Source organism: Pteropus medius, unplaced genomic scaffold, assembly GCF_902729225.1.
Source record: "Pteropus medius unplaced genomic scaffold, Ma_sr-lr_union100, whole genome shotgun sequence".
Lineage (NCBI taxonomy): Eukaryota > Metazoa > Chordata > Mammalia > Chiroptera > Pteropodidae > Pteropus > Pteropus medius.
This window is the reverse complement of record NW_024355205.1, coordinates 28,216,837-28,244,249: the sequence shown is the minus strand read 5'-3', so window position 1 is coordinate 28,244,249 and position 27,413 is coordinate 28,216,837. Positions and strand designations below refer to the sequence as shown.

Here is a 27,413-nt window from a genome sequence, read left to right as displayed (position 1 = left end):
AACATTTCAACCTGACTTTTCTAAGAGTTTATCACTTTTTAAACGCCACAGCGCCCAGCACAAAGTTTCGTGTATTGAACAGACAAGTGGTTTCTCCTCTGAACAAGATAAAATGCTTCCTCTGGAGCAAAGCCACCTTACTAACTGTAAATCTAACTGTAGATCTAATTGTTTAATGGTATATTTTAAAAACTCTCTGTCAAACAATTCGGTGATAAATTTCAAAAAAAAATCAAAAAATGTCTATATTTCACTTCCATGTGTTTCCATTACATACACAAAGAACTATGTGTGTTATATAAAAATGCTTATAATATATATTGAAAAAAACCATGTACACATTTCACATTACTATACATGTAATTATATAAAAATATTATCCACATGCATATGGCCTAGCAAGAGGCAAAAATGATATAGCAGGAATTCTGTAAAAATGTCAGAATTGTTGGTAATTTTTAAAGCTTTCAACAAAGTTGCCTTTTTTTCTCAATTGAGAAGGAAAAAAATTCCAATAAAAGTAAAAACAAGCTTTTCTTAACATTATTGGTTAATAAGCCAGAGGTGATTCTTTAAATTATTTCCATGCTGAGTTTATAATCCTAGAAAATGTTTGATTCTCTTTACCCATGCGATAGATATGATTTAAAATAATAGTTATAATCAACTCTTTTTGTTCCTCTGCAGTCTCCCAAACTTGATCCAGGGAGACCCCCTCTGGAGATGAGAGAGAAGTTCAGCTTAACTTGGGCCCACATGACTCCAATGAAGAAAAACTCTTCTAAAACACAAAAGTTATCATAGCTCTTTGAACCAAACCCACACTAGACAATCACCAGAGGCAACATGATCAGCCACACTTCATGAAATGATGAAGAAGAAAGTTTTATCTAAATTATCAAAAAACAGAGAGTCAGTTACTTGGGTTAAATCTATTTGGTCCAATTAATCTTGCTTGAAAACAAAAACTATTTAGAAAAATATCTGTTGCAAAATGAATTTCCACTTCAGTGAAGTGTTAATGAAAACAGTGATCACCAATAATCCTTGGAAGACCAACCTCATTCATTTATAAATATAAGATATAACTATACTTTCTATTTTAACAATTTATCTTAGCGATGCTTTATTGCCAACATTGACTCTATTTTAAATAGGGACCAAAGAAATTACAAATAAAACATATACACAGAGGAAGTTACTATCTCCTATATTCAGCCACTCTAAATCATCCAGACTCATATTTGACCCTATGCACAGCTCCCTGCTCAGCGATTAGGATATGACCGGATGTTAATGGGTGTCTATGTCTATAGGGAACTAAACACAGAAAGACAGGACATAAACTTAATTGAATAACTACTGATAGCACTAGCTTTAAAAAAGTACCCATAGAATCTTTCCAGCGAAGTTTCCTCCGCTTGGAAAAAGAGGTGATCACTGCAGGGATGAGAGCTAAGCCTTCCTCAAGGAAGGGTAGCATTGGGCAAGCATAGAGGACGGAAGGATCACTCTCAACCTTGAGCTTGATGAGCGCAAGGGCACAGAGGCAGGAAAAGTGAATAGACCAGTATGGCTGAAGATGAGAGATGAGACAGAACATTCTACAGAAGTACTAAGGCCATACATACTAAGGTAGGTCTTGAAATCCAGGCCAAGAATTCAGTGTCCTTTACTAGCAATGTGAAACCATAGTCAGGGAAACCAGTTATAATATTATATTGACCAAGATTTGAAGTACCAGGTCCCAAACCCAAATGGCAGAAGCAAGAATGGAGAAAAAGGAATTTGAAAGACTTCATGACAAAGAAAGGAAAAAATAATGAGAGAACTTGGCCCTTACCTCGCATCTAGCCAATTATTTAGGAAGGCTAAAGTAGCAGCTAAGTCGGGGGTTTGGCCAACATTTTTGTGGTTTGGCAGGTTGTATAAAGTACTTCTGCTGGTCTGCTAGCCACTGTTTTTCTAGAAGTCAACTTTGCCTTTTTTTATTTTAATATTGTGGTGATGCCCACCGTTATCACTGCTCTAAACGCAAGCAGCAGAAATATGTTTCAATCAAGGACCAGATGAGTCACTCTCATATTGTTCTCATATTGTATTTTTTTTAAATGCAATTTACAAAAACATAAACTTACAGAACATATAATTTGGTGGGTGAGTCTTGCATTGCCCACTCCCACAATAAAAAGCCACACATTGGATAATTTAAATAACAAAGTCCTCCACTAACTTCCATCTAGAGAATTTACATATAAATACATAATTACCTGGGTTTTTTTCTGTCACAACATTACAGTTCACACACACACACACACACACACACACAGGAAGAGACATTTATAGGCTGCAGGTTATATAAATCTTCCTTTAATTTCACCACTGGTTATATTATCAATAAGCTTCTTCAGCTCTTTTCTGAAACTTTTCTTAGGACTCAGATTGTGTGTAAATATGCAAGATGCACACTCCAATTTATGAAAACATCTTAGACCAAAAAGAAAGTCTCAGACATGAGGAGGAAGTTATGTTTCTGATCTCATAAACATCTTTTAATCCCTTATAACCAAAAGTCAAGGTATAATTTTATGTTTAAAATACAACAAAGCCAGGAAGTAAGAAAAGATTTATAATGTGGTAACTGAGGTGTCTCAGTAAGTGCAGAAGTGTCCTAAAGCCTGTACCACTCCTGACCATGTTATATTGTCCAACCGCCATTCTGGAGGCCTCCAGAGAGTCCCAAGAATGTCATAAGTTTCTCAAGACAAAATATATTTCACTTCCTTTGATTGAAAAATTAAGTAATAACTATACTTAATTTCTTCTTACTGTCACGCCAGTAAGAAGTAGAAAATTAAAGACAATGTTTTTAAACTCATTCAACACTCAACGTGTCACTCATTCAACAAAACCTTATCCAGCATCTACACACCATGGACTGTGCTTGGCTTCAGGAATACGATGGTGGGCAACACCTGACTATCTCTGCTTTTGTGGCACTTACCACTTAGCAGGAGATGCAAATATTAATGAAAAGATCTCCCTGATAAACATGTAAACTACAAACTGACCGGTGCTATGACAGAAAGGTGTCTGAGGTTTTGAAAGTAGGAGAGCTTAGGGATCACTGGGGTAAACATCAGCAGAGTCAAGTTCAACTAAAAAGGAAGAGAATTCTGAAACAAAAGGTTATGACTGATTAAATTTGAGTGCTTTCATTAATAGAACTGTATAATTCCCGACAGTTGAACTGTAAGGGTAGTAGATACACTATCTCAATCAAAACTTACTCAGACTATTGGACCATAAAGTGCAGATGGTCAACTGATACATCCATGTGATTCCAAAGCGCTATCTCGCGGCTTCTTAGCATTGGGAACTCCTCCATAAGCATTTGTTAAAATGCGCCCAGCGCCAAAGTGCTCTGGGGCCTCCGGACACGTTCACAGGGAACGCAGCATGGCTCTGGGTGGTATTTTGGCATATTTAATTTCCTGAACTAAAAACGCTTATGAAAAATTAAATTTGGGAGAAGGAAACACTCCTGATGTTCCTCTCACTATTCGTGAAGTTAAGCATTTAATCTACAGCAGTGCCATTCAGGTCATTTCTATAACCAAACATGACATCCATGGAAGTCGTCTAGTGACCTCTGAAACCTGGAATGTCAGTTCTCCTCCCCTCCCTCCCTGTCGCCCCATGCTCAGCCTCTCCTGCCCCTTCTTGCAACTCCACCCCGTCCGTGACCAGCAGACAGTGGACAGAGCTCAGCACTTACTTCCTTTCCTCAAGCAGGGCGATTTCCTTTTTGACCTCATGGTATTCTTCCGCTATTTGGCAGTGCTGTTTGTAGACCTGCATGGATTCCGGGGAGTCATGACAAGGCGGCAGAGGCTTCACAAACAAGAAGAAGAAGTCAGTCCATTTTCTTGCATCGGAATAAATTACCAACCGGCGGAATAAATTTTGCTCTGCTGAAGTTCTTTAGAGAGAGTTTTTTTTTGCACGAGAATGGCATTGTCAGTCAACATCGGACAGAATTTAGCTGATTCTACTTGACTAAAAATAGAGAAGTGGACCGATATTGCCCAGTGTCACTTACGGGCATTGTCAGGCCGGAGCCAGAGCGGAGAGACCCACTACATGTCAGTTACCTGCCACGCATTTGAGTCAAAATAGGTCCGCTCACGATTCTGCACTTCCCCGCAGAAGTCTGGATTTCTGCTTCGGAGAAGGGCAAGGATGGGGAAATATTTCAGTTGTCTGTTCCAATGACCCCTTGCTTTCTGGTCTTGCAGCCCAGAGTCATAATGTCATTGTGCAGAGTGGAGCAGCCCTATAAGAACGGCTCGCTTCTGAGAAATGCATCCGAACTGAAGAAATGGTGGTAGGCCGGGAATAATACAAAGATTAACGAGCCATATGAAAGACCAAACCTCGAGTAAAACAACGTTTATAACATGTGAGAGCATGGAATCATTCGCTTTTCTCCCATTCATGAGGGAATGGAAGGCCAGCACGGCAAACCTTGCTAACCATAACTTGTTTAAAAAGCCCACTTTTAGAAATTATTTTTTAAAGTACTAGCTTTCCCTGAGTTTGTAAATCTGATTTCTAGTTAGCGACACGTTATTAAACCCATTACTTTTAGAAACACCAGTTAATAGTCTTCTAAGGAGTTTGTAATCACCTTTTAAAATTATTCATAGAAAAATATTATATAATATCTGAAAAATACTATTTCATTTTTAAAAAGGCTCTTCGGCCTAATTCTTTCTTCACAGTAGTCTGTACATGTGAGGTATGTGTCTAAGTCATATTCTCACTACTTTTATATTAATACATTGAGAACTGACAAATTTCTTACTACTTGGTCCTCATTAAATTCTTCAAGGACACAGATTTCTTTGGGGGTGTCATATTTAGCAACCCCATTTAGGATACAAGAGAAATTCTACAAAGTTTATTGTCTGATTGATACATGAGATGACTTTTCTCATTTCTCATGAGGCCTCTAAGTAGAAATCTTCTAAAGGAAATAAATTCAAAATAGATTTGGAGAAAAATTTACCTTCATGTGGAACATCTGTTGTGTCTTAATTCAGGGAAAGTCTAATAATAATTACATTATATAGCATCTTTCCCTATTGCCCCATGAACACAGAGCATAAACTCAGCCTGTTGGAACCATTACCTCTTTTTATGTAGAAATAAATTGAAAAGCAGTGCCCAGTAGATTTACAGTACAACTCACCCCATGAGATAAAGCTGTTGCCAAAGAAATTCAGAACTCCTGGCTCCTCCAAGTCTAAGTCCTTGAAATCACCACCCCTCATCAATTTTCACCTGTTACGCTGGCAAATTACCAGGTATAACAGTAAGGAGAATGAAAGCAATTTACTCTGGGCCCCCTAGCCAAGCTGCTATTAAATTATCCATGCCCTGTTAAAGGATTTGCCTATTGGAAGGCCCTCAGGCTTCATGCATCCTATTTCTTGTCCTTATGAAACGCATAATAGTTACTCAGTTCAGTCCATAACTTGCCACACGTAGGTACCTGAACCACAAATTCAGCATAGTTACCTATGTGAGAGCCAAAGATTTATGAGCCTGTGTAAAGGATTTGCATGCATTAGAGGCTATAGATGAGAGCAGCCAGATAAAGAGAGAACTGCCCTTTGGAGCTATAATTAAAAACGAAACTGAAAATTACATACACAATTTTCTTAAGAAGAGAGAGGCCTCTTTTGCTCCCTTAGCTTGCCACCCTGCAATGTTTTTAAGTGGAAATTTTTTTCATTGGTTCTTTTTTTTTTTTAATTGTTGCTTCTTAACTGTAGAAAATTTGGAGATATTATATATGGGTAGCATGATCATGCCGCTAAGGGTATGTGAGGATGGGGAGTATTTCAGGATATATTCAGTGTCCTCATATGCTCTTAGCAGGATAATCATGCTACTTATAGGTAGTACTATTTTCAAGATTTCCCACAATTAAGAAGTAGTGCCAATTGAGAAAGAACAAGCCAAAAAGGACCTAATGGTCAGTGTTTCAGGAAGTAGAAGGAGACCAGGGGTCACTTCAACCTCTACTCCTGTGAGCTGTCTCCACCCCAACCTGACAGAGAAACTCAGCACCACTTCACACTCTCTCGATTTATATGAAAGCATTAAAGACAAGATAGATCTTTTTTTCCAGCAAGTATGTAAGTTATATTGCACAATCCACCACATTGTAAAATTATTTTATAAGTTGCCAAGGGCTGGCGGGAAGAGGAAATGGGAGTTGTTTAATGGGTATAGAATTTCACTTTTGCAAGATGAAAAAGTTCTGGAGATTGGTTGCACAACAATGTGAATATATTTAACAGTACAGAACTGTACACTTAAAAATGATTAAGGTGGTAACATTTATGCTAAGTCTTTTTTACCACAATGTAAAAAGTTAATGCAAAAAAAAAATTTATCATTAAATCTTCCTGCTGCCCCTAGCCCATTTTCTAAGCACTGCTATTAGGATTGCCCATCTGAGACTCACTTCATTTGCATTCAAACTTTCTCCTCAGGGAACTTAAAATTTCTCACCCCTTTATAATCCGGAGCCATTCACCACCAGGGTCCTCCTGGTCAGAGAGCATTTTGATTAATGTTGCTGGACAAATCAAAATGCCCTCTGACCAGGAGGACCCTCTGTCCTTAGAAGACATATGACATTCCTGGACATTTACTCCAGCCCCGGAAACTCACCAAAGAATTTTTTGAACACATGTTTTTATCCCAACAGGAATTCTAGTGAATAAGAATACTAAGATATTTAGGTTTTATTCCTGATATAAAAAGTAGAATTATAGAGTAATGAAATGTATTGCTCTGTATGATATAGAACACTCTCATTACTTCGCGATATGTGTGTTTGTGTGTATGTGTATAGTGTCTTAAGGTCCTCACTGAGAATGACTCTCTTACCTTCTTATAACCAACCTTTCAAAATAAGAGACAATACATGACCGACAGCGTTCATTGACATTTTCGCCTGAGGAAATAGACTCCTAAAATTCAAGCACAAGAATCAACTTTGCAGTTTTAAAATGAAGCTACCAGTAAGCTCATGTCATGCGACATTTAAAACACTGACACTCATGAATTAATTGGCCGCACATGGGTTTAAGATACTCTTGAATACATGTTCATATTAAAAACTAAAAAATAATTTAAAAGAATGCCTGTGGTAACCAGATAAAAGAATCTATTAACTTTTTGGAATACAAATTAACACTTTTATTTTTGTTTCAATTCTACTTGTATAATTTTAACTATTCCTATCCAAGAGATTTTTGCAGTTATAATCCCGTGCTGGGAATGAGAATAGACAAGCAATAAAAAAAAAAACTCTTCATGTCAACAGTGAATTTCTTCTTGCATCAGGAAGAGGAAATATTGTTACTATCTCTGTGATGATGCTACATCCTTCCACACTTTGAATACATTTATCCCACACTCTTCTTAAATAATGAAACATTACATCCCAAGGAAAAGGAATCCAAAGATATTTGAATTGAAAATGAAAAGGTAAAGGCATTCTTCATGTACTAGGGCACAAATTCTGTGGGATCACAGAAAACTTTTCAGATGTACCAATGCCATGCTATCTGGTCTACTCCTAATACAGCCAGTTCTAAGAAGTTTAAATTAAGACATTCTCCTAACAGTGTCTCAAGCCAATTTTGAAACACTTTTCCAAGACACCGATTGGGGTTTGGATGAGGTCAGAGTCCGGGAGGGGGCACTTCCTCTTCACCCCCTTTCCTCCAGCTGCTGCCTGAGGACAGAGCTCACACAGGCTTTAAATTACATGGCAATGCGGGTGAGCCACTACTATCTCTGGTATCCACCCCACTCATCAGGACCAATTTAACAAGATGAAGTAACAGAGAAACCACAGGCTCCTGTTCCAAGAATGCCAGCTTGAGCCACACCATCCCATCTCCGCTCTCTGCCCAGGCCATGAGTTTATAGCAAGCTCCTCCGAAATGGACTCGGTCCTCTGGAAAGGGCCCTGTGGGAAAGGATGCAGCCAAGCATCTCCCCACAAGGGGCAAAGCCAGCTGAAGAGCTTCCGTTTTCTACTTGGCTTCTTCAAATACTACTGGCCCCATCTACTTCAAAAATGCAAGAATTTAATTTTCCTCTCCCAGCTTCCCACACACAAGATATATTTAGGAAGCTAAATATTCTACAGTTGCCGAGCAGACTCTGTATTTATTCCTTGATTCTCAGTGTTACCTTTATTTTGTGGGGGAGTGGGGATGTCTAGTTTAAATTTACATTGCACTTTAATGTCCCCAAATTAACAAACATAATTTGTTTAAACTAAGTGGAAAAACATAGTCAGGACTAAATGCAATATTTGAAAACTCTGTTATTTTAGAATTTTACCTATTTTTTAAACATTTTAAGAACTGACACCCCTATAGTATGGTCAAAGTCTGCATTAATAAATATATGGCACATCCTATATAGTATATAACACTGGAATGAAGAATATGTAAGTCATTTCTATTGATGTAAGCAATATCGAAGGGAGAGATAACCCAAGAGTGTCTCGGACTTTTCCAATAAGGTATATCCTAGTGATCACTGAGTTTCTCAAAAAAAAAAAAAAAAATTAAAGGTACCACTGTAAAGCTCCAAGTATCTATATATATTTTCTCTGCGGTCACAGTAGCCAAAGAACACTGTAAGATACTTTTCAACATGTGTGTGAGAGAGAAAATAGCAGATATCTTCTGTGTGTTCTATGGGCTGTTTCCTAATTGCATTTCCAGCTGGCTGTTCAAGAATCCTGGAATGCTAAGACCTCAATTTTCTACCATTTTCCTTTCCCAGATTTCAAGCAACATATTGATGCAAGATCTAAAAGAAGTTTCTGGAGACACTACTCGGATAACAAGATATTATAGTACACAACTGAAGCTACGAATTGTTTATTTGTGGAGGTGACATCAGTTTCTGGACTTACCAGACACTGTCTGAGAAAAGGCAAGTTCAACGTGTACCACAGAGACACCTGTCACTGTCCTCTCAGATTAGATGGGAGGACTTCAGGAAGGTTGAAAGTATTGCTCAATTTGGTTAAAAACAAAAAGTCTCACTGTTTTCCAAGTACCTTAGCTTAATGAAAAAAAGAGAGCATTAGAACCTCTACCCCAACTCAAAAGTCCAAGAGATGTTTGTCTTATTTCCTTTTACACGTATAATTATAAATTATTAGTTTTTAATTCATTCAATAAATGATTTCACTAGGGAAGGAAATTAATATTAATGGAGCAATTATTTTGCCCAGCACTATGCTGGATCTACTCATCATCACATTTAATTCCCACAACAACATGAACTAGATATTGTTCTCTCCACTTTGTAGTTCAGAAAAGTGAGGTTTAGCAGGAGTAAATAGCATACCCCAGATCACAAGACTAGTAGGTGTGAGGCTGAGGTCCAAATCTAAGTCGATCTAAAGTCAGTGCCCGTTGCTCCAGGCCTCGCAATTCCCATTAGGAAGTTCATTACCATCTACTCGTTAGCATGTCCTCTACCTGATTTATAAAAACATATTCCTTATTCCAATGCCAATAATTAAGACCACATTACAGCTTAGTTTTGGAATATCTGTATGTCGAATCAAAATCTCTAAAACGTAACAACTCTGTTAAATTTGAAGACAAATTTGGTCACGACCCAGACCCCGGGCCTATTACAGGACTGTACTAGCCTTCAGAATAGAGAGAGATGTCAGTGGTTACCTCTTTTTTTTAAATAGAAGGAAACTAAGACCTACAGAAATGTAAAAGTTTTTCATTCATTCTTAGAAGTGAACATAAAATTGGGCCTCCTTTCTTTTTGACTGTATGATCTAAACTAGCTCTACCTAAACTCTGCCTCTAATGGGCACAGAGAATTTAGAAACCAATTTCCAGGAAAAGAATCCACGTGAAATAGAATTAACCTACCACCTGCCCCTGGGCTGAGGCCTCAGGCCCACAAATGGACATCATGAAGAGATGTTCATTTTAACACCCACCTTGCCCCAAGGTCTCTTGCCCAACATTTTGCATCAATAGAGACATCAAGAGAAATGTTTGTCACTGCTATTCTGGCACAAGGCTTTTTTTGGCTTCCGTGAAAATAGAAGCACCATGAATTACATGCTCAAACATGTCCGCATTCTTGGCAAAGCAACGAAAAAATCTTGGGGGTCAAATTGGCGCTAGAGTATCTACTAAATAGATATTTTATAGCTGTATTTCATAAACAACAACAGAATGTGTAATGGATATCAGAAAGTCAGAACTGATTTTACGAGGTTCTTCTATAACCACATTATGGCAAACCTTGAAAACCAGAAACAAAAAAATCTCCACCTATTAAAGTGATTTAAGCATAGGTTCCACAAAAAGTGTAAGGGAAAGAAAGATACCTAGATTCAGAATAAGAGACTTAATCTGAATTAGCAAATTTATTTAGGCCAAGATTTGACTTCATGTTTCTCATCTCTGAAGTAGAGACGTGCTGGTTAGGCTTACGCAATTAGAGCAAGGATCAGATGAAATCGTTTGTGGGGAAATCCCCCTCGCCTAGGAGTATTCGTGTGTGTGGGTGGGATTTAAATCTAAGAGTATACAGTGAGTAGGGCCGGCAATTATCACCTGGCATCATTTATTTTTCATTAGGCAAGTTTTTAAGTCCCCACTAGAGATAATCAAGAGTCAGTTCTTCCTCAAGCAAATAGTGACAACCACGAGGCACTTCACGTGCCTTTGTAATTTAACTTTTATTCTTCCATAGAGGATTACGATGGTTGGTAAAATTTCAAGAGCTATTACTATGAGATGGAAGCGCATGAGCCTGACTATAAAGATGGCCTTCTGCGAGGCTGATTCTTCCTTTTGTATATAAAGCATTTTCATTGCTTTCAGTACAGAGTTCCTGCTGCAGAATGACTCAAGTTTATATGTTTATGCTGAGCATAGAAACAAGAATTTGCTTTTAGGTGTAGTTTTCTGTGTTAGCTTCCCCCTCTCAAACCACATCATCTTGTTTTTTAGTTACTCGTGTCCTGGAGTGTAGAATACAGGTAACAGGCAACAGCCCTAGGCAGAGGCAACTCTAACCAAATGGCTTGACAACTGGTAAGTGTTTATAACAAACTCGATCCTATCCTTCACCCAATAAAGAAGCAGTTATTTAAATGCTTTGAGCTGCAATACTAGGAATGTTCTCTGTTCATGAAGAGGAAAAGCAATATCATATTTTAAGGGTGGGGAAGGATCAAAACCCATGAGCCAGAAAGCAGCCTCTCGATCAACTGCCTAACTCATTAAAGATCGATAAAGATAAAATGGTCTCGCTGGATTAAAATAATTTAAAAAACTTAATTTCTAACATATGTCAAGTGGAATTAAAGTTATAAAATTCAAATGGATCTTCCAATACTTTGGCAGAAAAAAATTATCTGGATAATTGCCAGGGCATGATCCACATGCCAGGGAAGACCATTAATGTTCCCAAGGGAAAAAAATTTTTGACCAATACAAAAAAGTCCAATTAACAGTCCACAGTTTGAAGGAAGGACAAGAATCTGAATGTGTTCTTATTGTTTGATTTTCAAAACAAGTTTATTCTTTATTTTCATCTAACTTCCCTGGTAACAAAATAGCTTTGACGTGACAGTAAAATAAAGGAGAGAAAAAAACCATGACAAGGAAAAATGTTTAGTTATTATTTTACAGTCCCAACTGCACCACCAGCAGTGCACACACACAGCCCTTCTCTGAAGACAGAACCTAAGCAAGGAGCATCATGTGTCATGTAAACATGCTGGACAGAAAAGCAGACAGAGAGCTGAGTTCTCCATGGTGACAAGAAGAGATATTGGGAGGATATGGTTAGATAACAAGAAATGGGGGAAATGGGTTGAAAATCCTGCATGGGATGTAGGAGAAGAGAGAGCTAAAATGGCTGGCAGCTGCAGAGGAAATTAGAGGAGAACAGAGCTGTCTTTTGACAGCTGTGTGGTGATCAGTACAAACTTCCTACCTCCTAGACTGTCTTCCATAATCTCAGAATAAGTGATATTGCTCTGTCGAGTAGGCTTTCTATCGGAGGGCTGTGACAATGCCCGAGACTGCAGCATAGGTGAGAATGAGGGCTACTCCAAGAGGTTCCACACCTGAGTTTTGTTGCGTTGATGTTTAGAGGCCACCTCAGCTGTGGAGCATCAGGCTCCAGGTTTTCAGCTCAGTGTACTGGGCACTGAGATGAGAACCAGAGCCAACAAAAAGGGACACGATCTTGGTTCTTTCCATCTCTGTTGAGGGCTGTTTGGGACCAGTGGTCCAAAACTCAAACAATTTCAGGAGACCAGGCACACCCATAGATGTGAAAAGCTACTGGGCATGAGATAACAGAGAACATCGGGGCCAGTTGAGAACTGAGGTTGCAGACCCCTCCTAAAGGCTTTCGAAAACAATATTTAGAGGGGAAAAATGATGACTAAGCAAATGTCTGTACTCAGGATTCAAGACCCATATCAGACTTGTCCAAACGTGCCTGCAAAGTGAAGTATTTAAGTGAACGTCTGACCCAATGCCAAAATCCAGGTATTTTAGGCAGAACCTCTTCCTCAAGCCGTCTTTGCCTAGAATCACCATCTATCATCTAAAGAAAATTAAAATGTCATAAATTAGCTCCTTTCAAATAATTTCAGTGTATTAACATGGAATATCCTAGATAGATCATCCATAAACTATGTACACGAAATGTTTTTCGCATGGACGAAACCAGACAATATTCAGAATATTTAACATAAAATCTCTACATTCTAGTAAAAGCTGTCAGAGAACTGGGGACAGGGTTAGGAGTGGAGTAGAGAAAGGAAGATTATTCTGAAGTCTTGCCACATGTGACAAATATCCTCAGCACAGTTTGTTACTAAATCTTAGCCCCAAGCATCCCAAAGTGCACTGCCTGGAAACTTCCACAGCAAAGGAAAGGCGGGGACCAACCCTGCTCCCAGGCTCCGGAACTCCATCTGAGTGGAGCGGGTTTACGCGTTAAGTTCTTGGCATTCTGGCGCTGTCGCCAGAAAACTAGACAGGGACACTGCGCGAGGTTTTCAGCCTGACTTCGGAGCTCTAGAAATGTAGCCCTCGATGGCGTAGAAGCTCCCCACTGTCTCTAAGTCCGGATGGTTAGGCTACTCCTCGGTTCACTGGATTCTATGAAACTAAGAAGGAAAGAAGAGAGACTAGAAAAATCCTTACCTGTAGCTGCTGGTCTAATTCTGGAAAGACCAGAGGGCTGGAGTCTTCAGGAGGTGTATCATCTAAAACATAAAAATAAAATAATCCTTCACTACGGAGCCCTTTCTGTCACAAGAGTTGTCCTGCTGTTAAACCATCTTTAACTCGCAGAGTTAAATCATCAGTATCTGCTTCAGTTATTTTCATCGCATTAGTTGGGGACAGATAGAATGCGGAAGACAATTTTGCTCATTTTCAGTACAAACAGAAGCATGGATTGCTTAGTCAGCCTGACCAAAATTTTGCAAACAAATATCAGAATCCTGAAATGTTCTCTGGCAGTTCTCCAATTAAGAGGTACTGTTTGTCTTTCAATACTACTTTAGCAAAAAGAAAAAAGAAAAAAAAGATACACAGAAAAGTGCCCTAACAAGGTGCTAATGAGGTAACCAGAACAATCTGAGTTGGACAGAAAAACATATTAGTGAAAAATAGAAGTGTTAGTTCTTCTCTGAATGGCTCCCAGGGTGGCAAGCTTTGATGGTTTTCTCTCTGCTCTTACCACAAACCACCACTAACCGGCAGTTAACCAGAGCCTCTTTCTGATTACAGTAGGTACCAGGCAGCAAGCAACTCGATCGAGGTGTTTCTTCCTAACACAGCAGGCAGAACCCCAACCTGAGGCCCAGCCCGCTGCATTGATGTGGGAGAGCCTGAGCTGAGAGAGATGGGTAACTCTGTCTTCTGTTACCTTAAACTGACTGACTGGCACTAGGCAGGTGTTGTTGGGTCACAAGATATAGTTCTCAGAAGCATCAGAGGAGACCTGAGAAAGGTTCAGCCGAAATACCCAAGTTACTACTCCTGAATGTCTTCAATGTCTTCAAGAACATATGCTGACCCAGCCCTGGCATGAGAGCTCAGAACTTCTGGATCTCCAGGCAGATGCTGGCTCTGCAAGTCCATTGGCCATTCATCTCCCATCCCTTCCTTATTGAAAATACCTACCCCAAGACATGAGACTACGAGAATAAGACAAAATACAGGGCAAAAGAATAATTAAAAATCCAAACTATTCTAAATTATAATAAAGAAAAGAAAGATAATAGTTTTTTTGTTCTCACTACCATCATCAAAGTTATTCATAAAAACTGTTAATGTTCTCTTTGAACTAGAGGAAGTGATATGGGCCATATGCAATGGAGAAGCAAGTATCTTCTCCCTCGTCCCTTGGAGTATAGTCCAGAATGAAGCGCAGCACTCAAGGAGCTTCTGGCTTCTAAGGGATTACATGTCTGTGAAGGCACCAAAGATAATCACCAGGAAGATAACTCAAACAAGGACAGTATTAACCTTAGCCAAACACCTCAAAGGCCAGGTCACTTAACAGCCACTGGTATATTTTAGTCAAGAGTAGTATAATAATACTCCCATTTAAAAGTAGCTTAAGACAATGCATCACCAAATCTGAATCTATTTGTTCTTCTAACTGCGCCAGACTGGGTATGGAAGCCCATGAGTTCACTGATGCTAATTAGCTTCACGGAGCACGAAGAAATGGGCAATCTTCCCAAGACCCTTGCTGCAAGCTGGAGGACTGTCTTAGAGGAAACAAGATCCAATCCCCAGGCCCTTTGAATGCTCTTATCCTACTCAGATTAGAGGTGACAACTTCTGCCAAATACCGTGGCTTTTTAAATCCATCCCTCATCATCTGCAAAGAATTAGACAAAAGACAGAAATACTCACTTATTGCCACTGACCCTTTAGAGGTAGCCTTCATTATTAAAACTATAGTTTGTAAAACTAATTTGGGTCAAAGGCACATTTAAATGTATTTCAATAAAATATCAATAATCCATCATGATTATTTTAGCTCATTGAGTTCAAGGCCAGAGCAATTTGGCATGGGTAAATGGGAACATATTATACTTTGGAGTCCCAACCCTAATAAACATAGATGAACAGGCACTCGCTAGAAGGAGAAATCACTTCTGTAAAGTACCAGAGCAGATAGTGCATTCTAGAATTCTAATAAAATAGCCAGGACTGGAACTCAAGGCTTCCTGGGACTTAATCCACCTTGCCCCTGTGAAGTCACACTCCTTCCTGCTTAATTATAGAAAAGAATTATATATGTCCATTTGCTTTATTATAGTAAAGTAAATAGCAAATACCAGGTATGAACCAGAATTAATGAAGCCCATTATAGAAATCTACGTCATTACTTATAGTCACGTCATATTTAGAGGCGCATATCTGTGACCATGCTGATAATTCTGCAGACAAGAATGGCTTAAAATTGAATTCCTTGAGTTGCTAGAAGAGCCTGATTGATTGGCATGGAAATACATAAAGGATATTTTAGAATGACAATCAAAATAAAAGTAAGACTCCTGTGTTAAAAAAATGAATCAAGTTGGATTAATCCAAGCAGGAAATAGCGGAAGCAAGAAAACCAAAGACAGATGTAAGGAAACTATTGAGTCTTAACCTCAGTCCTGTATTTCATTGCTTGATGCCATCTGGTTTAGCTGGCATCCCTGCCAGCCAAAAATTTCAGCGCTTGCGAAGCTGCTTACCAAGCTGCCCCAAGTTGATGTGTGGTGTGTTTACTTTTAAACAGTGGCTGCCTTCTTTGACTGGTTTTAAAAATAGGCAAATATTCTAAAAGCAGAATGATGAATCACAGGATTGGGCCAAAAGAAAAGAAGGAAAATGAGTCAGGCAGACGAGGAGCACAGCTGTTCTACAAACATTTGGCTGAATCGTTGTAAAACATTTTGACAGTGATATTGGATCAGAGTTCCTAAGAGCAGTTAAGTTTGTTTTGACAATTCCAGAAGCACAAAGTAGATTGTACAGTAGCTATACAAGATACATCCCTGGCAAATTTGCCTTTTTAAACAAAAAAAAAAGAAGAGTACTTGCCAGATATGTCTATAACATGACAAAATCAGAATGCAAGTACATTTTTATTAAAATATATTTATTTATCAAATAGTTATTGAATGCCTATTATATGCAAGGCAGTGACAGAAGACCTATGCTAAATTGGCAAATCACTTTATCATAGTTTTTAAGGTATTAAGGAAATAATTCATAGGCTTCCTTTTCAAAATGGCACAGCAAGCAAAACACATCCTAAGAAATTTTTTAAAAGATGAAATATAAAGGAGAGAATTAAAGAGGAATTTTTTTAATAAGCAGATGTTCACTGCCTGTTCTGCAAACATGATGTGACTAAGTCAATGGTACTTAAAATAGAACTTTCTTATTGGTATCCCGACCATTATGACATACCATAGTACATTTTATGATGGGCTCATCTCAGCATCTACTGAGCAGCTGTTGGGTTGTTTTTGTGGTTATTCTGTTCCAGATTTCCTTACATTGTCTTCCCACCGTTTCTTACGAATTCAAAAATTAAAAATTTCACGGAACATTGGGAAGCATGCCTTTGAGTGTCTAACTTTTTATGTAGCTAGTAAAGATGATTCGAAAACAACTACCGTGTATCATTAGACTCTCTTTATGAGAGAGAGAACATGTTAACACAGAAATCATAAGACAAACAATCTTAGAACAGAAGTGGTCATTATATTGGATAAATTTAGCTTTAGAGCCAAAAACAAACACACGAAAACACCTCACAGCTGCGTCCTTGTTTCTTTTTACAGCGGAGAGGTGAACGCTTCTTCAAAGCCAAACCAGACCTGCGAACCAGCCTGTGAGAACCCCTGTCCTAGACGATCTCCTGAATGGACTCTGGAGTCACTTATTCCTCCTCTTATGTGCTCTCCGTCCAAGACATAATTGCCTAGGAAATTGTAAATCCATAGAGAAGCCACCAGGAGTGGGAGAAGCCACACTCAGAAGACAAGCTCCAACTCACTCCCAACCAGCAACTTGAGAGGCAATCATGCTCAGAATCCACTCAACCTGACTACACTTCCAGCAGCTGGGGCCTGCTTTGCGGGCATGCGCCTGCGCAGTTGAAGGGAGCCCTTGGACCAGGCAAGCCCCACACTTGGTTTAATAGTATCTTGAAATTCTTAATTTTTGAACAAGAAGCTGCATAATTTTTTTTCACTGTCCCTCCACAAATTAGGTAGCTGGTCCTGACTGCAGTTAAGACCCCTGAGTGCTGGTGTCCTGGAGATCATCCTTCAGGGCCCAGGGACAAAGTGACATTTACAAGGCCAAGTGAGTTAGAGAACTGGCTAAAGTGAGGAGGCTTCTCTAGGAACCATTTGGCTCCTAACCGATAAGGACACAGTGGGCTGATCCACATTCTATAGTGCTGGCCTGGGTTGGAAGCTCAGCTCAGCCACTTTTTTAATTTTGGTGAATGTGGACAATCAACATAACCTCTTTGAGACTCAAATTTTCTCCTCTACAAAATAGACGTCATATTCTCTGTCTCAGAATCTTATTAGTAATGAAACGTAGAGGTTAATCATTTAGCTCAAAACTTGGCATCTAGGAAATAATCAGTAAGAATAATGAATGCTTGATATAATCAAGTTTAGTTTCCATTTCTTCTCACCTTAAATCTGACCAAAAGAGTGACTGGGGAGCAAGGCACATGTGCGCGCGTGCGCATATGTGAGTATGTGTGTACTGGTGGGAGCTGAGAGTATTATTCATCATCGTCTGAATAATACAAAGAGAATAGACAGGTCTAATTACTTAGATGCCAGTTAAGGGAGATTCCCCTGGTGCAGCCATAACCTCAGGTCCTACGGGTTTACTCTTTCCATTTAAATCTGAATTTAAGGTTTCTCTTTTACTTCTCTGTCAAAGCGAACATTTTCTATAGGGAATAGTGTCCAAAAAAATTTAACTCATGCATGAAAGGCCTTAGAGCACTTTCATTTAAATATAAATGAAGATTAATATTTTATTTATAGAAATAAAATACGTAATATAAGCCTGCTAACCCATGTTTATAATACATTAAACAACCTTTTTAAAATGTCTGGATACCTAGGTTCTTGTTAGAGCATCATATCATTTTGAAACACATCAAAAGCTTTTTAAAACTTTGTTTCCTGCTTATTAAGCATTAGAGATGTGAATTCTTTAATACACATTAGGTTTTCAAGGCCCATAAAATTAAAAGTATAGATATGAATATGAATATAAATATAGATACAGATACAGGTAGAGATTTGGTGATACCTAGAAGATTGTCAACTCTTAATAATTAATAATAATCACCATGTTACCTCAACCAGTACCTAAAAGTACCTAACATGTACCTAACATGAGGAGTTTGTTGTCACTGCATACTGAGGCAGCTTTAAAGGTAGTGTCAGAGTTGAGACAGAATGCGACTTGAGAGAGTTCAAAAGGCTCCCGGCCCCACTTCCCCAAATGCCATCTTTACCAAATTGGCTAGTAAAATTCCACTAGGAACTTTATCCCTCGACTTCCTACTGATTTCCTTATGGATATGCAAAACGACAGCAAAACAAAACAACGACAACAAAAAAACATGGAAACAAAAACAAACCCCTTAAGAGAAGTAATAAGATAAACCTCATATTCATTTATTGCTTAGTGTAAATGAGGCTTTCCAGTCTTTCCAGAGAACAAGGATTGAGAGCATGGAGAGAAGAGAGTACCGGAAACTTTGGGGGCGTTGAGGAGGGAGAGAGAAGTAACACCAGAAGACACGAAAGGTAGAAAATGTTAAAGGAAGGGGGCAATGACAGGAGACATTTCACCTGCATCACAATTTTGCTGAGAGCCAGTTTTGCATGTGTACACACAAAAAGACATTCACACAATGTCCAATGAATTTAGATTCAAGGGTAGTTATTCCAGCTACTTCACATAGTTCTTGCTGCCACACAAAAGTATCCTGATCTGTGAGGAGAAAAATAGTATTATTTAAAAGAGACACCAACAGAATATGCCCTGGAATTTTTTTTTGAAAACTAAATGTCATATGATTAATTCATGCCTAGCTATGAAAAATTCTGATAGCTTGAAAGTACTTTTTAAAAACAAAATGTTGAAAGCTACCAGCTTAAGCTGATACCAGTATCCATGACTCTTTCTAAATAAAAACTAAAAATCTAAAAGCAAAACAAAACAAAACAAAAAACCCCAAGGGCAAGGATTAAATTTATATGAGAGTGTGCCAGATTTTAGCTCTGCTGAAGATAAAGAAAATTCTCAAGTAATTAACATCAAATCTTCATATCAGTCCAACTCTAAATTCTCTCTAACTGGAGAAAGGCCAGTGATTCTATAATAACCCAAGAGGTGGGATTCATATTTTCCTTCCACACATTTCTGTTGAGAAAACTAACTCCATGCAGTTCTGCACTTAGAAAGTTAACTCTTTAGGATTACCGATTTGGAAGTAATGCCAATCATATCATTAGCTTATTAAAGACAGGTATTGCCGCTTCCAGGAATTATGGTTAGCTATGTGTTGCTTAATGAAGAGTTCTGATGATAGGCTAAAAATGGTGATTGTCTTTTAAAGGGATTCCCCCCCACCCCCCAAAAAACTTCCTTCCTTTATTTAAGCCCCTGGAGATTCATCGTCTATTTGGAGTCTTGCACCTCACTCTGCTATCAATAAACAATGATCAACTTCACATGTACCAGGGCCAATCTGTCATCAAGTCCTTTCAACCCTTCCTTCAAAATGTACTGTAAATTTGGTCATCTTGTTCCACAATTTAATCCAGGCTCTCATCACTTTGTCTCTGTACCATTATAAAAAGCCTCTTCCATTTTCTCTCCACATCCAGACTGTTCCGCCAATCAAACATTTACCATTTTCATCGCATTGCTCCCTTGCTCAAGAACTGTTGACATTCTGTTGCTTCTGATCAAATCCAAACTCTTTTGCTGAACTTTTAAGATTGGCTTGGTAACTCTAGTCTACTGCCATCGAAACATATGCTCCATAGACGGCAGCACGAATGCCTGGCCTGGCTCAGAGCAGAGCTCGGTGAATGGCATGCTACTTTTCCACATTTCAGACCTCTGCTCCAGTTCACAAGAGTTTTAGCATTTCTGAAATATATCATGCTCTTCCAAGCTCTTATGTTTAGAAGGAAAAGGAAGAATTATTAAAAGATGAATAGCTCCCTTTTTTTGTACCTGGTATCCAGAAATGGCATCTTTCTACACTGCCTGCCAATACCCTACCCACCTGCAAGGCCAAGTTGACAATCGCGTCTTCCGAGAAGCTGTCCCCATCTGCTCTGGGTAACACAATCTACCAACTGGATACCTAGTCCCTACATTACCTTGAGTTGAAGTAGAAGTGTGAGATGTAAACAGGACTCAAAACTGCCTTGTGGTTTATACTTTCTATAATACTCCAGAATCAATCATCGTAAACACAGGGACCAGCTGACTACTTGATTTGTGTCAAGCACTATGCTAAATGCTTTACCTATAGTGTTATTTGATTCTTATGACAACTCTCTAAATTACCATACACATTGTATGGGAAACTGAAGTTCAGCAAAGTTGAGTGACTTACCCAAGATCATACAAATAGTGATGGGAATGAGTCTAAAAACCATGCCTTGCTGACTCCAAAGCCTAATGTCCTTAACCTCTATACCAAATCATCTGAGACGAATATGAGAAAAAAAAAAAAGAAGAAAAAAAATAGTCCTAACATAACTGGAGGATAAGCGCTATATTGGGCTCATAAAAAATGAACAAGTCAACATTCATAGGCAACTATGTCTCCTTTTCTCATGGACTCTGCTTAATTCTTCAGCAATAAATTCAACAATACAGAATTACTCCTTAAAAATCTACCTTAGTCATCCCACTTACTATAAAAGTCTAGGATGTTTCCCTTTGTTTTTTCCCTAAATGTGTGGTCTGCATGCCACATGCACTGGAATTCAAAAGGCATGCACAGTGTGCACGATGGCAAGTGTTGCTCAGTAGGACACCACACACGTTCCTTATTCAAGAATTCAGAGGGAGTGTCGCCAAATATGTGCAAAGCATCTTTCTGTGCACTTGCAACCTCCTGTGCATGAAAAAAAAAAAAAAGACGGACTTCTTGGCCCACTGCATCAGAACATACAGGAGTATGGCCTCGGAACATGTACTTTTGATAAGAGCTCTCAAATGATTATTTTAAGAAAGGTTGAGAAACACAGAACCTCAACTCCTGCCTTGCATTCTCTACCATGTTGGGTGACCTTTCTAGAGATATAATGACACACTGATCCTAAGAAAAAAATTAATTTTGGTAGGTTCTTCATAAGGCTTCATATTCATTTTTTTGGTGGAAGTATAGGGTGGGAATTCTTGAAATAAATGACCACTCCTATTTGAAGCTATCCTATAAAAAAATTCAAAAGTGGGCTTTTTTGTGATATTTGAGAGACACTAGAACAAATCAATCTAAAGCGATTGATAAAACACATTCGAGAGCTCCCAGTCAGGGGCCAAAAGAGTTTAAAAGATGGTGGCAAATTAATTACAAGTTGTACATGTCATTCAAGGAGGAGTCCATCCATGCAACCCCAAGATCAAGATTCACCTCTGCATGGCTCTCTTCTGTACGTAAATTAAATTGTTAAAATGAAGATGAGGGAACAATATCTTTACTTGTCTTGTCCTAAATTATGATATAATAATACTGCTTGGAATAAACAAGCTTGATACATTGAAATTTTCTTCGTAAGGCTGTTGATTGTAACAGGCCTTGTGCTACTTATATGTGACATAAACACAAGGGAGAAAATTATACATCTTCTTCCTCTCCGGGTTTGGGTTTACATGTGTCTGTTTTGAGAGCTAGCTACTCAAACACTGACTATTCCTCAAAATCTTTCATTTACCACATGCATACAAATAAAAAGCAGGTTTTCCTTTTTGGTTTGTTCGTTTTTAATTGATAGACTTTATTTTTTTAGAGCAGTTTTACAGATAAATTGAGCATAAAGTGCAAAGCTCTCATGTACCCTCACTACACATACAGTTTTCTTTTTCTCCTTAGAGAAGCAGCATGGGATAATGCAGAGAATTCAGACGGTCAAGTTTAGGGAACTGAGTTTAAATCATAACTCCATTACTCACTAAAAGTGTGGTCTCTGGGCCTCAATCTCTGTCTTTGCAAATTGGGAATATTTATGCCTACATTGTAGGGTTATTTTAAAGATTAGAAATCACATGTGATGATGCCTAACACAAAAGACAAACTGTCCTTCACTACTGTCTTTCAAAGGACACATATAGGGACACATATGTGGTAATGAGAGGAGATATAGGACTAGGGCAGGCCACAGGGAGAGTGTGGGAAAAACAGATGATGAATTGTCGAGGCTTCACCTCTTCCTGCTCTAGAACAATCCTCCACTGCGGGCTGCACAGTCCAGGAAAATGGGTGGATGTGTCACCATCATAATCACTTGGTATAAGAAAGCCCAAACTGCCTGTGTAAAGTCAGACTTCACAGAACCCAGATCCTTGCTTTGCATTATATGAGGATAAACCTGTCCTTTTTCAATCGTTACTTTTCAAAGCAATACCTCGACATGGACATTGTAGGAAGAAAGATAGATGATAGACGGATAGATAGATAGGTAGATAGATAGATAACAGAAAAAGGTCAGTCCTCAAAAGAACCAAGGTTTAAATGTTAATGTTGTTTGAGCGTGCGATTATGTGATATTAACAAATGACATTAGACTGAGGGCAATGGCCAACACCAGTGGAAGAGCTCTCTTTCTCACCGCTGTGACCCACACCACCTGAGGTCCCCTAACAAAAGTAGTGCAATTCGATATGTGTGTTAAGAGGTCATTGAGGGGAGCCATGACCTAAGTATGGCAGCCTCGCCTCAGACCTTACTATTTTGAGAAGGTCTGCCTCACCTGTCCCATTCATCCCTCTGGCTGAAGTCTGTTGATTTAGTCGGAAGTGTGGGAACACCAGTGAGAAACCAGCGTTAGGGACTTAGGTTTCAGGAAATGCTGCTGGAACCAGGACAGTGATATTTTTACATCCCCCAACCAAATGCCAGCTCTTAATAAATGTCCCCTCATGAAATTTTAACAATGACATACTTTGCTATCATTTGAAATTGGTATAGCCCCATGAATTTTATAATAAAAGAAAGATAAAATGGGGAAAGAAAAAAAAAAGAAGAAGAAATGTCTTAAGCAACCAAAGAATGGGAGATGGGGGAAGCATCATCAGAGGCATTTTGAGAAGCCACCCTCGAACAAGGCACGATGAAAACCACACTCCCCATCACTAGGTCACGCCAAGCATGCATTTTAAAATGTCCTTTGTGGAACTGGAAAGGATAATGGTAAAAAGGCAGCAGGCAGGAAGGCAGCCCTTTCTCTGTGAGCAGAGTATACCTGAGGCATTATCAAGGCTGAAGGCGATGCGTACTGGCTTATCCGCAGGTACCCTGGTGGTGCTGATCATGTGGGCACCTGAGCCTCGGCCTTCCCCTGGGTCTTCCAGCTGTTAGGACAAGAGAGAACCATTGTCACTTTACTCAATGTCATCCCTCAAATACTCAGAGGCCCTTGAAAATTAAGAGGGGAAAGTCATTAAGCACTGCTTTCTTATTTTAAAGATACTCCTAGTTTCTAGCCTACTTTCCCTACCTCGAATGTATTCACTTTACATGGAAAGGATTTCCATTTAAAATCCTTTCTCTGGTGTATAAAAAAATTGCTTTGGAAATATACAACTAGAATAAAATATGCAAGATGAAGCAAAATCTCCACCCATCTCACTTTTTTAGTGCCCCTTCACATGACTAGTCTAATCCTGACCCTTCAAGGTCTTGTATTTTAAATTTAAGGAAATAAAGAAATCTTAATAGGGCATCAGACATCTCCAGATTAAACTAACTTTTCATGCTCAGAAGTCTAAATTGGATGTGAATTATTGATCTGAGAGTGGTAAAAATGAGTATTATGGAATCATTTGAAGAATATAAAAGACAATTTAAAAATATCCCACAGTTATATTATGAAGATTATAAATATCTGATTAACTACCTGTAAATCTATCAACATTTCTCAGGTTGATCATTAAAACCATTGCATGATGCAAGCAAAATACAAAACTAAAAACATTCTATTAATGTTCTACCTCACCTATTATATTATCATTTAATTAATAAACTAAGGTAGAATGAATGGAAAATTATTCTACAGATAAGATGAGTTAGGGTGGGCAAAAACACATGAATATTTCTGTTATAATAAAAGAATTTAGCCCAAATATATTTTCATCAAGATACATGATAATTTTTGATCACTGGGACTAGGAAAAGATATTATTATAAATACATATATTTGATATTTAAATACATATATTTAACTTTTCTATTTTGAGTCATGTGTCCTCTTAACTCTCTACTTTCCTTTTCATATAGACAGTAAACCAAAAACTCTAAATGATATTTTAAGGAAAATGTCTCTAAAAATGGAAAAATATAAATCATCTCTTTAGCCATCCTTAGAAAGATTCTGGGAACTGCGTGAGCAGGGCATTTTCTCACAGCAAGGTTCCTGAATCTTTCCCATAACTTTTCTCTATCTAAAAATAGTGTCTAGAACACTGAATTTTGTTTTTACAATTATTTATAGAGCCAAAGCGAATGTATATATACATACATGTATTTTTAGAAATACACACATATGGAATCATCTTACTTAGTATATAGAAAGGGAACAGGCTTACATTAAACATCTAGTAAAGCTTTAGGCGGGGGGAAACAGCAACTGTTTATCATCCAGTTACAATCATATTTAGTTCATTCATTTAACACTACAAATAACAAGAAACCCTAAAGCATTCCAAGTCATGTCATTCTAAGTTAGAAAAGAGTGGTAACATGAAATATTCAAATTAAAAAAGGGGGGGGGTAATATAAAATTGCTGTTACTTGACTCAGGATTTGTTTTATCTTTGCCCTGACATACATTTCTGTGTAGTCTTATCTGCTTAGAATCAAGCGTCTCGTTAACCACCTGTTCCTGAGGAATAGAACAGACTGTCTCAAATGTAACAAAACAAACAATAAAAATCCCCTTCAAGTTGTAGCTAAAAGAAAAAGTCTTCTTGTTACACACCGGACAACCATCAAACCATTTTATCATAACATCTGAGGATGAAAAGCTGCACTCCTCTTCTGGCTAAGATTTTGCTGCACCAAGAAATAAAGCTCAAGAGGTAGAAATCTGCCTCCAAGATTTTGTGAATAGATCTCTGGTGCAGTTTACAGCAACGGGAAATGAAACTGATAAACACAGCTAATTAGAGCCCCTCCCTTCCGCGCAACTTAGAGCATCTGTCTGCCTCCGAAAGGGATGGCAGAGGGGACGCTGGGTGGACTTCGAGTTCCACACGGTGTCGACCACAAGAGCCCCTGAACCAACTTGCCTTTTCATCACACTGCCTGGGGAAATGGGCCACCGAGTCCTCCTCTCGGCTGCACCAGAGCTTTGGTTAAGTTGCTGGTGCTCTGAGCGTTTACTTGGGTTTTCACACCTGTTGCCTTACCTCACTTAGTTGAGTGTCTGCACTTCTGTAATCCAGGGCCAGCCACTGCCTTGGCCAGTCGGTGCCTTTGTGGAGCAGAGACTTAGAGAGAGAGCAGGCTGCACCTGCTGCATAGCAGCCACTGACAATCTGAGGAGCAATGACAGCTGTCAGGGCAGCTTGCTCCTACCTGCTCTCCCCCAGACCCGGCGTCCCACGGGGCCTCCCTGTTCCGCTTCCCGCTACAGCCCCTCTCTCCTTTCCTTGCCTCTCCAACAGCCAGGATGTTGTCATGTTTCTAGAAAAAGCAAGAGCAAAAGAAAACCCTCCTCCTGTCAGAGGCATTGATAAACAGCAAGTTGCGGAGAGTCCAAATGTTTTAATTCATTAGTCCTGGCAAACCTAAAATACAAACAGACTTGCTTCACAAGACAGGAATGTCTTCAGCGTGACCCAATCGGTGTCTGTGTCTATTCCAGCAAACTGGCAAAGATAGCATGACTCCAGTCAGCAAAAATGTCGGCCGCTCCAGTCAGCTTGGCGAGGCCCAGCCAACTTGGACGGGCCACAGGCCGACTCTCAGATGATAGCAGCGATGATCCCGGTTAAGAACGTGAGGTTTGAGGTTGAGCCGCTGATGGGCTTGATGACTTGATCCCATCTACAAATGCAACCGACCGCAAAGTGAGTCATTGGCAAATAGGAAGAGAATGTTGGGACTGTTTGGCCTTTTTAAAAGCTAGAAACCCCAATGTCAACAGTACTTTAAAACAGTTAGATGGTAATGGTGAAGTCAAATAATTAAAGATAAATAAGTATTAAGAGAATGAAAGATAAGCCACAGACTGGGAGAAAATCTTTGCAAGATACGTACCAGATAAATGACTGGTACCCAAAATGTGGAAAAAACTCTTACAACTCAACAATAGGAAAACATACAGCCCAGTCTTAAAATGGGCAAAAGATCTAACAAACGTCTCACAAAGATATACAGACAGCGAGGAAGCATGTGAAAAGATGCTGAACACCATATGTCACCAGGTGATTGCAAATGCACACACAATAAGATGCCACCACGCACCTATTAGCATAGCCAAAATCCAAAACACCGACAGCGCCATATACAGTGAGCATACGAAATGGCACAGACACTTTGGAAGACAGTTTGGCAGTTTCTTACACGATTAAACGTACTTTTACCATATGTTCCAGCAGTTGTGCTCCTTGGTATTTATCCAAAGGAGTTGCAAACTCATTTCCACACAAAGACCTGCACATGGAAGTTTATAGCAGCTTTATTCATAATTGCCAAAATTTGGTGGCAACCAAGACGTCCTTCAGGAGGTGAATGGATAGGCAATGTGGTATATCCCGACAATGTAATATTATTCAGTAATAAAAAAATGAGCTCCCAAGCCACAAATGGACACTTTAACTTAAGCGTATATTATTAAGTGAAAGAAGCCAATCTGAAGAGGCTATATACGGTATGACTCTGACTATACAACGTTCTGGAAAAGGCAAAATTAGAGAGACAGTAAAAGATCAGTAATTGCCAGGCATTGAGGGAGAAGTAGAGAGGGAAGACCAGGTGGATCACAG

General features: G+C 38.9%; 1 protein-coding gene across 2 annotated transcripts in view; it reads right to left on the bottom strand.

The window, feature by feature from the left end:
• Nucleotides 1-26,096, bottom strand: part of MAP3K7CL (MAP3K7 C-terminal like) — a 32,080-nt gene extending 5,984 nt beyond the window's left edge. Inside the window, exons 1-4 of one of the 2 annotated variants that reach the window (XM_039857685.1) lie at nucleotides 25,833-26,096; nucleotides 23,669-23,777; nucleotides 13,320-13,381; nucleotides 3,779-3,894 (exon numbers count right to left, since the gene is read on the bottom strand). In XM_039857685.1, the coding sequence (XP_039713619.1) occupies nucleotides 3,779-3,894; nucleotides 13,320-13,381; nucleotides 23,669-23,738 (248 nt within the window). In that variant the 5' untranslated portion in view covers nucleotides 23,739-23,777; nucleotides 25,833-26,096. Of the gene's footprint in view, nucleotides 1-3,778; nucleotides 3,895-13,319; nucleotides 13,382-13,860; nucleotides 13,932-23,668; nucleotides 23,778-25,832 lie in introns of those variants that run through there. The other variant, XM_039857686.1, reaches the window with a different exon arrangement.
• Nucleotides 26,097-27,413: the final 1,317 nt, after the last annotated feature.